This window comes from Esox lucius, chromosome 1 (genome assembly GCF_011004845.1).
Source record: "Esox lucius isolate fEsoLuc1 chromosome 1, fEsoLuc1.pri, whole genome shotgun sequence".
Lineage (NCBI taxonomy): Eukaryota > Metazoa > Chordata > Actinopteri > Esociformes > Esocidae > Esox > Esox lucius.
This window is the reverse complement of record NC_047569.1, coordinates 35,991,601-36,003,800: the sequence shown is the minus strand read 5'-3', so window position 1 is coordinate 36,003,800 and position 12,200 is coordinate 35,991,601. Positions and strand designations below refer to the sequence as shown.

General features: G+C 37.4%; 2 protein-coding genes across 4 annotated transcripts; both read right to left on the bottom strand.

The window, feature by feature from the left end:
* Positions 1-1,820: 1,820 nt before the first annotated feature.
* spcs2 (signal peptidase complex subunit 2) lies at positions 1,821-5,178 on the bottom strand. Of its 2 annotated transcripts, none has more exons than XM_010898499.5 (5): positions 5,075-5,178; positions 4,288-4,371; positions 4,011-4,171; positions 3,225-3,359; positions 1,821-3,059 (listed from the first exon to the last, which is right to left on the bottom strand). In XM_010898499.5, exons 1-5 carry the CDS (start codon positions 5,111-5,113, stop codon positions 2,873-2,875), a joined length of 606 nt encoding a protein of 201 aa, XP_010896801.1. In that variant the 5' UTR covers positions 5,114-5,178; the 3' UTR covers positions 1,821-2,872.
* Positions 5,179-5,848: 670 nt separating this feature from the next.
* rnf169 (ring finger protein 169) lies at positions 5,849-12,163 on the bottom strand. Of its 2 annotated transcripts, XM_010898492.3 has the most exons (6): positions 11,761-12,163; positions 10,966-11,039; positions 9,389-9,498; positions 9,040-9,142; positions 8,820-8,911; positions 5,849-8,660 (listed from the first exon to the last, which is right to left on the bottom strand). In XM_010898492.3, exons 1-6 carry the CDS (start codon positions 12,146-12,148, stop codon positions 7,691-7,693), a joined length of 1,737 nt encoding a protein of 578 aa, XP_010896794.1. In that variant the 5' UTR covers positions 12,149-12,163; the 3' UTR covers positions 5,849-7,690. The 2 variants fall into 2 exon arrangements, with proteins under 2 accessions (XP_010896794.1, XP_010896793.1); XM_010898491.3 differs by having other exon boundaries at positions 5,849-8,911.
* Positions 12,164-12,200: the final 37 nt, after the last annotated feature.

Sequence of the window (12,200 nt, the reverse complement as noted above, 5' to 3'; positions counted from 1 at the left end):
AGGAACACAACAACAAGTTCAAGGTGTTGACTTGGCTTCCAAATTCCCCAGATCTCAATCCATATAATATGGGATATGCTGGACAAACAAGTCTGATCCACGGAGACCACCTCTCACAACTTACAGGACTTAAAGGATCTGTTGCTATAACATCTTGGTGCCAGATACCTCTGCACACCTTCAGAGGTCTAGTGGAGTCGTCAGGTCAGGGCTTTTTTGGCAGCAAAAGGGGGACCTTCACAATATTAGGCAGGTGGTCATAATGTTATGGCTGATCGGTGTATAAACAAGATCCTGAAACGTCACGGCCTACTCTGGGCCCAAGCTCATTTCAGATTGACTGAGGCGAAGTGAAAAACTGCTGTGGACTGACAAATCAACATTTTAAATAATTTTTAGGAATCATGGATGCCACATCTAAAGATGAGAGGGACCATTCAGCTTGTTATCAGTGCACAGTTAAAAAGCCAGCATCGTGATGGTATGGGGGTGCATTAGTGCACATGGCATGGGTGATTTGCACATCTTTGTAGGAACCATTAATGCTGAACAATATATGCACATTTTGGAGAAACATATGCTGCTATCCAGACATATTTATCAGGGAAGGCATTGCTTATCTCAGTAACACAATGCCAAACCACATTCTGCACGTATTACAACAGCATGGCTCCGTAGTAAAAGAGTCCAGGTGCTAAACTGTCCTGCCTGCAGTCCAGACCGGTCAACCATTGAAAGCATTTAGCACATTATGAAATGAAAAATACGACCAAGGAGACCCCGAACTATTGAGCAGCTGAAATCTTATATCAAGCAAGAATGGGAATACATTTCACTTTCAAAACTACTGCAATTGGTCTCCTCAGTTCCTAAACACTTAGGGTATTACTAAAAGAAGAGGTCATGCAACGGTGGTAAACATACCCCTGTCCCAAATTTTTTAAACGAGTTGCTGGCATCATATTCAAAAGGTTCATGTATTTTTTCCCAAACAATAAAGATTCTCAGTTTCAACATTTGATATGTTGTTTTTGTACTATTTTCAATTAAATATAGGGATAAATAATCAGCTTTTTTTTTAGCGTCCCAGTTTTCTTGGAAACAGGTTTGTATATCTCTCATACTGGTCAATCCTAAAGCCCACACTTTCTTTGGCTTTAGCACTCCACTACCAATGACTGGAATTAATGTTAAAAGACTATTAAACTTTACATTTACATCACAATTCACTGTTTCAAAAATAAACGAGTCAACCTGTTATCTGATCAGTGCACCCGCTAAACAATAATTGTTTCATTGTAGCTATAGAATGTAATTTTATTGTTTATTTCCCTTGAATATGGTATTTATTTGTACATCATGAAATGTAAAGCAATGCCAAGTTTGTCACCAACTCAATTCCCCGACGTGACCGCTAGAAGGAGCCTTACATCTACTCTTTATAACATTTCAGTAAGAGAGGATTCTTTAATGATGGAATGGCTTTTATCAAAATATTTCATGAAGCTAAAAGTACCACTCCACAATAATGTTCATATTTTCAAAGATCAACTATAACTTTTACAATGACGATGATAGTTATTTTCATAACCCTTAGCTATGGTAAATTGACCAATTACCAAAACCCGTCGTTATTAAGCTTACAACGCAACTATCAACACAAAAAAACTCAAGGCCCGTGTCGCGGACACCGATTAAGCCTAGTACTAAAGACTGGATTTTCCATTGAGCTTGATTTTTTTGTCTAGGACTGGGGTTAATCTGTGTTCGCGAAATCGTCCCATAGTGTATAAGGTCAGTGAAGTTAGTTGACAAAGATATAAAAATGCCATTAACTTTATTTTAAACTTGTATGAACAGGCAGGTACAATAAAGGTTGCTAAAGCCAAAGCTCTATAGACATAAATAGCAGACTGTAGCGCTTAAATGTAATACTACAGGGAAATAAACTACATTCAAGACTACCATCAAAGTTTTAAAAAATAAATTAAGGGCTTTATTAAATCGGTATCGCGGATATATACAGCATGACTCAAGTCTAACGCAAGTCTGTGCGGTATTCGGCTTAACCGATATTAACTTCAAAAGTTTATTGACGCAATCGTTAACGATCCAGCGATAGAGATTTAAATAAACCCTTGTCTTTACAAAATCTGCTAGTGTACGTGTTTTCAATATTCTGTGACAAAGGAAAATGAAAACCAACGGTCAGGATAACTTCAATTCCATTTCCGAACTATCAACAAAATATTTACAAGAAAATAGGTGTGCCTGTTAAAAAAAATAAAAATACTGAATAAAGGCAGGTGACAACCACACGACATTTCTGGACAGTCCTTTGTTATTTGCCCTTTAAAGCCTTATAACTACAGTATACCAAAAAAAATCCATGAACTAATAAAATGCAAAGCTTTTAAAAGAAAGACTTGCTCCACTAAATAAGGCTTTAAGGACGTTTTATATAGGAAAAAAAGTCCTGTTTTCTTGACTCTTCTAAGGCCTTGTGTAAAAAAAAAATAATCATAAAATAAACACCTTAAACTCTGTTCATTTTCAGCCATTCAATGGTAACAATGAAAACTTGAGCGATGCAAATGCCAGCAAAGCTTTTATTAACCTTTGCTTTTAAGGGGTACTTAAAATAATTGTATAGATGAGACTTATATCAGCATTAACACAGAAAGAATATTAATGGACAACTGTGATAAAAATAAAAGTTATTGGACAAATGTAACAATGAACAACAAAAGTTGCGTGCAGACTTTTATAACAACCAATGACTGATTCGAATGCAACCAGGACCGTACAATACCAGAGCGGTCCACTGCTGTTTATGTTGTGTTTTCCAGAATTGGCTAGCATTGGATCTCTATCATTTTGTCTTCTTTTCAGTAGCCAATGTGTCATGGAGTTTAGACACACATTTTTCAAACTGGTCCATGACCAGGGTTCCATTCTCATCAAAGAAAGCCCCCACAGACTTCGTTATCTCCTGCTCCCGTGAGTGTTTGGACTTTCCATCCGTGAAGGACACTCTTAGAGTGTACTGGTCATCAAATCTGCAGAAAGTAGATATCACAACACACGGTTAACCCTTGGAAATGAACACAAATAAAAAAAAAACATTTGCTAAGCAGGACTTCAGTCTCAATTAAAAACATAACCATTGACTGTCAGAATAAAAGATATGGGGAAAGTGAACAGTCCACATTTTAAGTAACAACCTTTTCAGACTAGATGAAAGCTGCCATGTGTGGTCAGGGTCCATGCCAGCAGGGTCTTTCTGAACCGAAACAAGGAAGATGTTCTTTTCTTGGTAGGATGTGTATAAAGTTAGAATGCCCATCATTATGAAATACGTAAGGATCAGTTAAGGATAACAGGGATCCAAACGGAAGACATGAAAACACATGACAGCAAGGTTGCAAAGCTATTAAAAAAAAAACATCAACAGCATAAGTCTATGTAAAGGTGGACATAAATGGGATTAATTCAAATGTGTACAGGCCTTTAAAGCACTGGTTCTCAATGCCAGACCTCAGGATTCGGTGCTGCTGGTTTTCATTCTAATCCTTTAAATCTGGGACATGGAACACCAAGTGGGTGAATTGAACCACCAGGTAAAAAAAAGTTTAATTGCTTCCCATTTGAACTATTTGAAGAGCCTTTTCGGGGGACTTAAGTGGTTGAGTTGTTTACCTGGTGCTTCGAGCAACAAGTTTAAATAGTTCTTCACAATAAAATGTTTAACCTTTTTCCATTACTAACTCATAGAGATTCCCCCACCGTTTCAAAGTAAAGGACACATTAAGGACCTTTTCTATTTTTAGAGTGAAGTCCCTGATTAGGTGATTGCAGTAAAACACTGGAGTGGAACTGGGATCAAGGGGCCGAGTTGAATAACCCCATCCTAAAGTTTGACAATTTTGAAAAATTAACATGACCTCAAACTGTAAATCATAACATTTGACAAAAACAATAGTAACATTGTGTTTCCCATAAAAGGATATGATATGACACAGATTGCCAGGACTGGTTTGGACTCAGGGAATGGATGAAGGAAGTCCCAAATTAAAGCTACAATGGCGAAGAGGCAGGAGATTGTACAAATAAGGAGACGTCCATCGACGAGATTGAAGTTCTCAGCATAGCCATATTTCTCCAAAAGGACCTGATTAATGTTGGAAAAATTGAAAATGTCACAACCATATACTTTAAAACATACTAAAGGGTTAAAATCAGCAAAGTAGGGCGTGCAATGTGTCCCCAATTGTACTGTATGCAAACCTTCTTTGCTGCATCATCAAGAGAATTCTTGACAGCTGCACCGTCCCATTTGTCAATTTTTACAGGTTTCTCATCAATCCTCCACTGAAAACAAATGACAATGGTCAATAGCATGAGAAACACAGTTCTTTAATACACCCCCCCCAACTAAAATACAAGACTTACTGGAGGTGCATGTTAGGTTTCAAACCTATTTAGATAAATGTAGGTAACTCTACGAAATGACCCTCATATGGTCATATTTGAAGCCCAGTTGATATGCTCCTACTCTAGACTGACACATAAGACCTTGAGTGGTTGTCCACTGCAGGTCTAACTAGTAAATTGTATGCATTTAGTGAAGTTATCCGACAGCAGCATATGCTGTTGATAGTAGCTTACAGTTTCCTGTTATCTAACTAGCGCGTAGTGTAAAACCAGGAACAATATTAGCATGCTAAAGCTATATCTGTGCAGTCGATGTGCAGCTTCTCTCAGCGTCTTTCTAAGTGAACACACATACAATGTTACAGGTTAACTAGATGCTGTTTCCACAACCAAGGCTTTTACAGAATCTCCATTAACTTAGGCAAATACAACTAGTTACCTTGCTGGCTCGCTAGTTACTATTAGCTAACAAACTCAAAATGAACGGTTTTGTCTGGCGGGCATTCTTACAGCGAGGCAAGAAAAAAGTATCTAGGCCGCCAAAAAAAACATGCACCACACTGTAATGAACGATCGCTATTTCTAAAAGGAGCAAACCAGGTTCCCAAATAATTAACGTTAATATACAAATAATTCTTACTTTCTCAAGTAATCCATTCTTCCCATTTCTGGCTGCCATCTTTCCTGCCTGTACATTTGCGGTGTGTGACTTGGGACAATATGATTGGCTGACATCGTCATCATTTTTGAGGCCAACCAACGTCCGGTTCAATGCCAACTTTACGTCATCTCGGAAAATCGTAACTACGACTTTCCATTTCGATCTTCGTCAAAGAAGCAGGGGGCAGAAAAACAAGTAATGAAACTACTGTCATAATATGGTTATAGATATTGAAATGGCACAGATCAATATTTCAAATTGTATTAAATATTGTACACTTAAAAGTATAAATGCAACATGCAAAAATGTAGAAGATTGTACCGAGTTACTGTTCTTATAAGGTCAAATTGGTTGGTTTAACTAAATCTACTGAGCCCTGATCTTTGGATTTTACATGACATCACATTATGCTATATACAGATAAGCATCAATTGTTAGATACCTTAAAACATGAGTAGGGGTGTGATCAGAAAACCTGTAGACCAGGGGTGCCTTAAACAGTTTCACAGTGTCTGCAGTTTTTCGCTCTCACCTTGTACTTCATTGACATAGGTTACTGATTGGTTAGTTTCTACCCTCACCTGGTTGTTTAAGTGAGAACTGGGAACCAATTCATAGGAAACCTTAAAACCTTTTTAAAAAATCATTTGTACACTGCTGCATTGAAGTTTAGTCAGGCTTCTCTCTGAGTAATTGTATTAGTAAAAATAACATTATTTCAATGTTTTTACAAGTTATACCATTTTCTTAGCACTTCAATAATTTATTTATTACACATTTTGGTTTGTCTTCATCAACAGTGTTGATACTTTCTCAATCCACTGAGTATATTTTCTGGAATGCTAATACTATAAACAGAACAACATACATATAACTTTTTCATACAGTTAAGTGAAAGTAAAGACAAGACAAGCACTTGTATGAAAAGAAAAATTCAGCAAACATTGTGTTTAAGTGTTACGTTTGACAATTCCTTCAGAATCTGGATGGACACGACTGAGTATCCTTTAAAGAATAGTGCTGTCAATGAATCATGTAGGCTATAAAAGTGGTATTCCAATGACTCAAATCTAAATACCTAACCTTTAACAAGGAGAGAAAACATAAAACTGGAGAAATTATGACAAGGTAACCAGAAATTAGCAATTTGGCACTAACCTATTTCTCCACTCCATGCTAATGGACATCTAAGATTGTATTTTGACACAGGAAAAAAGTTTAACCGAATAAGAAATGTCTTGATCAAAATATAATAGCCCTTAGAAAAAGCTGCTTATACAATATAGTAGCTAGAAGTCAAAGATGAAAAAAGCAATGTTTAATGTCCAACAGCAATATTGAATAAAACAATTATTAATTAGTACTATCACAGTCAATCCATGAATAATGCTCTTTAATTACAAATCCATCCAAAGGCCACCCATAAAGCTTGGGTAATGGTATAGCTTTATGAGGCTGTGCCATAACTATGTAATTCCATAAGACAATGTTAACTATAATACAGACTGCTAATAACAGAGACATTTTTGTTTGCAGTAGCCAAAAAGAGAGTATTTAAGTGGAAAAACTATGTGAAGTGTAGAGGTAGAAGCATGTTCATTAACATCAACAGAAAATGCATACTAGTATTGCATTTGATCAGATCATCAGGTAAACTGCGTGTGCCAAGAAAATGAACTGCTTTTTCAGAGCAATGCAACTTACACTTTACAAATGTTTTAACAATGCACATGTCAAAACAATAAAAATATTTTACTAAGAGCTATAGGACCTTAAAGTAAACTTCCATATTTGAATGTTCAGACAACACAACACTGGATCAGCTCCTTAGGTCAGAGTTCTATTTGATTATAGTAATTTAGTGGTGACTTGCATCTAGTACAGAGCTGAGCGTTATAAGGAGTTATAGTGTCCTAAAGACTGTTGAACAAATTTTTTTCATTTGATTACCATGTTCAAGACAATGAAGCAGTCTTGTGTTGATGTCTCCATATTCTCAGAATGGTTTTATGGCCAACAAGATGGTTAGAGGCCTTAACTGGGGAAAAACATGTTCTAGGATAGTCACTGTCATCTGTCAGTTTTTTATGTAGTCAACTAGTAGGGACTTCAACTTTATTGGCCGATACCTCCCGATGATCCAGTTATGATGACCCATATGGGAAAGTGAATTAGACCCAGATCTTTTGCCATGTTAGTTGGAATATGAATAGGGGGTCTGACAAAGCAATGAAAACACAATCTGTCCACACATCCTTGGCTGAGATAGAATCAGTTTTAACAAAACTGAACATGTAGATGTTCAGATGACTGCACAGTACAATATGAATTAAAACAACTTCAAACAATTTGCTGCTATTTTTAGGAAGATTATCCAAACTCACAAACCATTAATATAGCATATTATAACAAATGTATGAGTAATTGCAAAAAAAATACAATTATAGTATCTAACATTACAGCTAAATAATGTTTGGAGAAACAAAATCAAATGAACTAAAACAATTTTAAGGCTTAATTCATCTTTAAATGCACTGACTAATGTATGGAAGACATTGGATGACTGAATGATTTAAAAAGAACAATAATATGCATTTAGTAATTGCATTTAAAATGTTTATTCTTTTGGGAAATTCTTCCTGATCTTCGTGGATTGCATTCGATTTGGTTTTCACTGGACACCCAGGACCGGAGAAAATACTTGTCTGGACTTGCCTTTTGTTTGTCTGCTATCTGCTGTTCTAAGTCAAACTGTCTTTGAAGTTTCAGTGCTAACTGTCTGTCCTCTCTCTCTTGAATGTACAGGTCAGTCTGCGCACATTCTATATTGAAACCTTCTTGACTCTGCGATTTTGGCCTCTTCGGTGTTGGCCCTGTCTCTTCCAGGTGTTTGGTCTTCTGGCTCCTCTTCTTGCCCCTCCTTGAGGTAGGTTGGTTTTGCGAACAGTTTCCATTGTCCAACTCATTTATTTTATACTGTGAGTCCTTTGACTTAAGTTGGCAACACTTAACGTTGGCATTTTTATTATGTGTGATTATGGTCTGATTATGATGCAATGACAATAGCCCACAATGGGATTGAGGTACCACTAAGGACTCAGAAGAAACCCCACATCCTGTAACAGTAACCTCACTACTAAAAGGTAAAGATGGAGTATGGAACTTGGCAGAATGTTTCTGAAGTGGAGTTGTCTCTCCAGTGGCCTGGTCAAATATCAGTCTCCGTTTATTATGCAGAATAGTCCTTTCATTCTCTAGTCTAGAGGAATCAGCCTTGGCATATGTACCCAAACATTCTTTTGCTGTATTTGCTTCTGGAGCGCATCCAAATGGCTTGACTTCCTCCTTTATCAGGCTTGGTTTGAAGACAAGATCCTCGTTCACTGGGGTGGTCAAGGTACCCTTGGAGATTACTTTGACAGACTGCCGGTCCACCTCTATCTGTTTCCATTTCTGGAGTATAGTTGGACTGGCTTCATAGTTGGTGGGTCTTTGCAGGCTTCGGATCAGGTTCCGGGGAGTAGACTTCACAATGGTGGGCTCCATCACTCGTCCATCAGGTAGCCTTTTAGGTGGGGTACATGGTGAGCACACTATTGGCTTAAAGTGATTCAGCTCCTCAGAGATACTGTCATTGCTCTCAGGGCTAATGGACCTCTCCTGTTTAGACTGGGGGATCAGGAAAGGTGTCGATGACGCCATGATGACACCTCGCCAACTGTACCTCTTGTCTTGGATAGTGATGGGCGCCGAAAGAGATCGGCTGTTCTCAGAGGACAGAAGGATTCCTGCGCTGTAGCTGTGAGGAATACTGGCCTGTGGATATATAACAAACTAACATGAACTGTTACACTATTAAAAACAGAACTAACGTTTTAAGCATTTTAGATCCAAACAGCTGATTTGACCATTTGGAAACCTTAATTTGAAGTACAGCATCATACTTTGTCCAGTCCAGGAAGATGAGTGGAGAACCTCATTCTTTGTCTTCCCTCCTCTGTATCAGTACAGCTCTGGCTTCTCTGCACCACATTGGTCTGTATACCACTGTAGAAAAATGGGATGGAGTAAGTAACTTCATTCAAAGTGCAAAAATCTTGCATTTACAATCAATACCTCAATGCCTTAGAAAACATGTGCAAATAATCGATATTGCAGAATACAGTTAGTTTTTTTTGGTAGCAATTATTTATTACGGTTATGTGAAGCTATTATTTACTAAGCAGTTGCAAGCACCCCTCAATGTTAAAAATAATACAAACAGTGATAAAAGAATCAAGGGGATTTCAGTACTCTCTGTTGAAGGCTGCCGAGATCTTTGTTCTTCTAACAAATGCAGACACATTTCTGGTTCTCTTTCCAATAGGTTCTTCATTCTCAGAGTCTGACTGCAACCCATAGAACTGGAAAAGAGAGCTGTAAATCTCAGCATCATTTAAATGTTTGTCATTTAGCAGAGGCACTTATTCAGAGACTTACAGTTAAGCCCTTTCATCATACGACTCATGATGTTCACACTTGATCAATGTGAGGCCAAACATTACGAGGAACAAACGACTCAGTTAAGTCTATGAGGTCCGCCGTTTTTACAGAACGAGACCTGAATAACTCTGCTTACCTACTTTAATGTGTCTACATACACATGGTATTCATAGCTGTATGCATAATGATTGATACATAGTTTTAAGATGGCTAAAAGATAAAATGATATATAAAGAAAGTTGAGTGAATCGCATTCCTCTGATAGACTTTTCTACTCTCTTTTTCTTTATCTTCATTCAGTGGGACCTGATAAGAAGGTAACTTAGGCAAGTGATAACTGATGGCATCAATCATTGACAAGATCTGCGCGGTTGCTTTAAATCAGTGTTCTGTGCCCTTCTTCAACGCTGGAATTTGTCAAAGGTATAAGATGACGATATCAATACACGGCCATTTTCTCTAATCCAGTTCTAAAACTGGGTGATTTAAGTAACTAGCAATGGATCATTTTTATGTAAAAGAACCAAGCACCAATGTGAATTTCATAAAAGCATGTTTAATCCAGTGTCAAATAAATGCCAAGGGTTTTTAAATAAAGGCATTCACTGTTTAATCATTTCAACCACATACCAAAAGTAAAGTTTGAGCAATTACTTTGCTTTCCAAACTTTTTTAAATTACCAAACACCTAATACAAAAGTCTTAAAAACTATGCAAACCTTGCCAAATAATATTTTTACTCATAGGTTTGTTGAGAAAAATGTGCCTAGTTTATTGGTAACAAGCATTACGTTAAATGTTCGTCAAATTGTCTAAGTCATAGCTGACTACAATGTTTCTTTTAATCATAAAGATGCAGTTAGAGACTTTTGTGAATAACAAACTATTTCTTCAAACCTCCCATATTGGGATGGAGGTGTAATATGTAATTTAAATGTGTATAACCTATACATAGAGTAATCATCACATCTGTAAGCCATGATATTCCAAGTCTGAAATCGAGTGGGTTTGATGACATGGGCCACATATTGGTACATACATGACTCAGGAAACAATTTTCAGGGACTCTTTTCTACAACAGTTGGCTAAATCGGCTCAGATATTCAATCGTTTTGGGAAAACCTTGTCACAAAAAAGAGAGATTTTGCTAAAATAACAATTGTGTTTTTGTATACTGTAAAATTGATAAAAGCAGTCCTTAAGAAAAATGATTATGATTTGTCTAACTTATAGTTTTTGTTTGGGATACATTTTAAAGTAAAAAATATTCTTTATATTCTCATATTCTCAGCGCAATCCAATTATTCAAAATATTCGCAGCACAGTGGAAAAACACACAAAAATCAGTATTGCTACTAGTGTTAAAATAATCCAAGGAGCAATATTACCTTTACTTTTTGCTTTACATTCTCTGGTATGCTCTCTCCAGGTTTGGATATCTGAGCAGGCGACCGGAAAAGCTCTGGGAAAATGTTAAATGTTCAATTATTCTGATTATATAAATATAATTATAGCCACAAAATTATAAATACAGTATCTACTTCAAATGCTTCAAGTATTTTAAATTACAGTATTACATTGAAAAACACAGCTAGTAGGCCTTCAATACCGGATGTCAAAACAGAAGCTCCTCCCACACAAAAAAGTTCCACACAAGTCTGGACAAGTCAAACTAATCTATGCCCAGACAAGTACATCAAACTGGGATTTTTCTCAGGTCCTATATAATGGCCTGATTGGTTTTGGAATCACCCTTCAAAGGCGCAATTAAGAAGAATATGTCTGGTTTCAATATAATTAGTTACAATGAAACATAAAAACGTTCGAATTCCTAATACGACAACAAAGTAACACACTTGTCAACTTGAATATAGTTATGCGCTGCATTATGTTGCTAGCGTTATGCTCTTGTAAATAACTACAGGTCTATAGTCGTTGCCAACACGGAATTTACCGCCAGGTAATGTTTGTCACGAATGAAAAGATAACTACCCAAATAAAATAACCGTTCCTTGTTTAGTGTTCGGGATCATAATGGCAGGTATCGACTAGGAAACGCATTTGGCAGACAGAACAAAATCCTTACGAGCTACCAAACAAACCCACAACAGCGTAGCCTAAAACTTAATTTTAATCACCAAAATGCTGTAAAAAAAATAAAACTTCAAAAGAACACAGCGTACCTTCTCCAATAGTCTCACTGTCTCTCTGCTCCATTTTCTTCTGACATCGTTCTGGATAACTCTTTCGAACCATTTCCCCGAGTTCGGTGTTTACTAGGCTTTTCTCCCGGGACTGTTTACGGGCCCAGCTGGATACGCGCAGCCGGCAGAGTGGACAGCACAAACTGGTAAATTCTACTGTCCGCTTGAAACAGTGTAGACACACGGAGTGGCTACATGGCATAGTTACGGGCTCCAATAAAATCTCTGAACAAACCGGACACCTAGCCTCATCCAAGGTTAGCAGCTGTGAAGGTGTCCGAGTTTGCAGCATATCGGCGGGCCTGGCTTTGCATTTTTGCCCTAATCCCCTGATGGATCTGGCGGACCCTGTAGCCGCCATTTTCATTGGTCTCTCTATACCTTTTGAAAACAATCCCCGCCCAGTAAATGCATCAACG

Excerpts from the sequence above, each read along its gene's own strand:
- spcs2 (XM_010898499.5), bottom strand. The coding sequence starts at position 5,113 with ATGGCAGCCAGAAATGGGAAGAATGGATTACTTGAGAAA. Across the intron at positions 4,172-4,287 it reads TTGATGATGCAGCAAAGAAG|GTCCTTTTGGAGAAATATGG; the intron begins GTTTGCATACAG and ends AACATTAATCAG. Across the intron at positions 3,060-3,224 it reads CTTTCATCTAGTCTGAAAAG|ATTTGATGACCAGTACACTC; the intron begins GTTGTTACTTAA and ends TACTTTCTGCAG.
- rnf169 (XM_010898491.3), bottom strand. The coding sequence starts at position 12,148 with ATGAAAATGGCGGCTACAGGGTCCGCCAGATCCATCAGGGGATTAGGG. Across the intron at positions 11,040-11,760 it reads CAGTGAGACTATTGGAGAAG|AGCTTTTCCGGTCGCCTGCT; the intron begins GTACGCTGTGTT and ends ACATTTTCCCAG. Across the intron at positions 9,499-10,965 it reads ATGTAAAGCAAAAAGTAAAG|TTCTATGGGTTGCAGTCAGA; the intron begins GTAATATTGCTC and ends TCTCTTTTCCAG.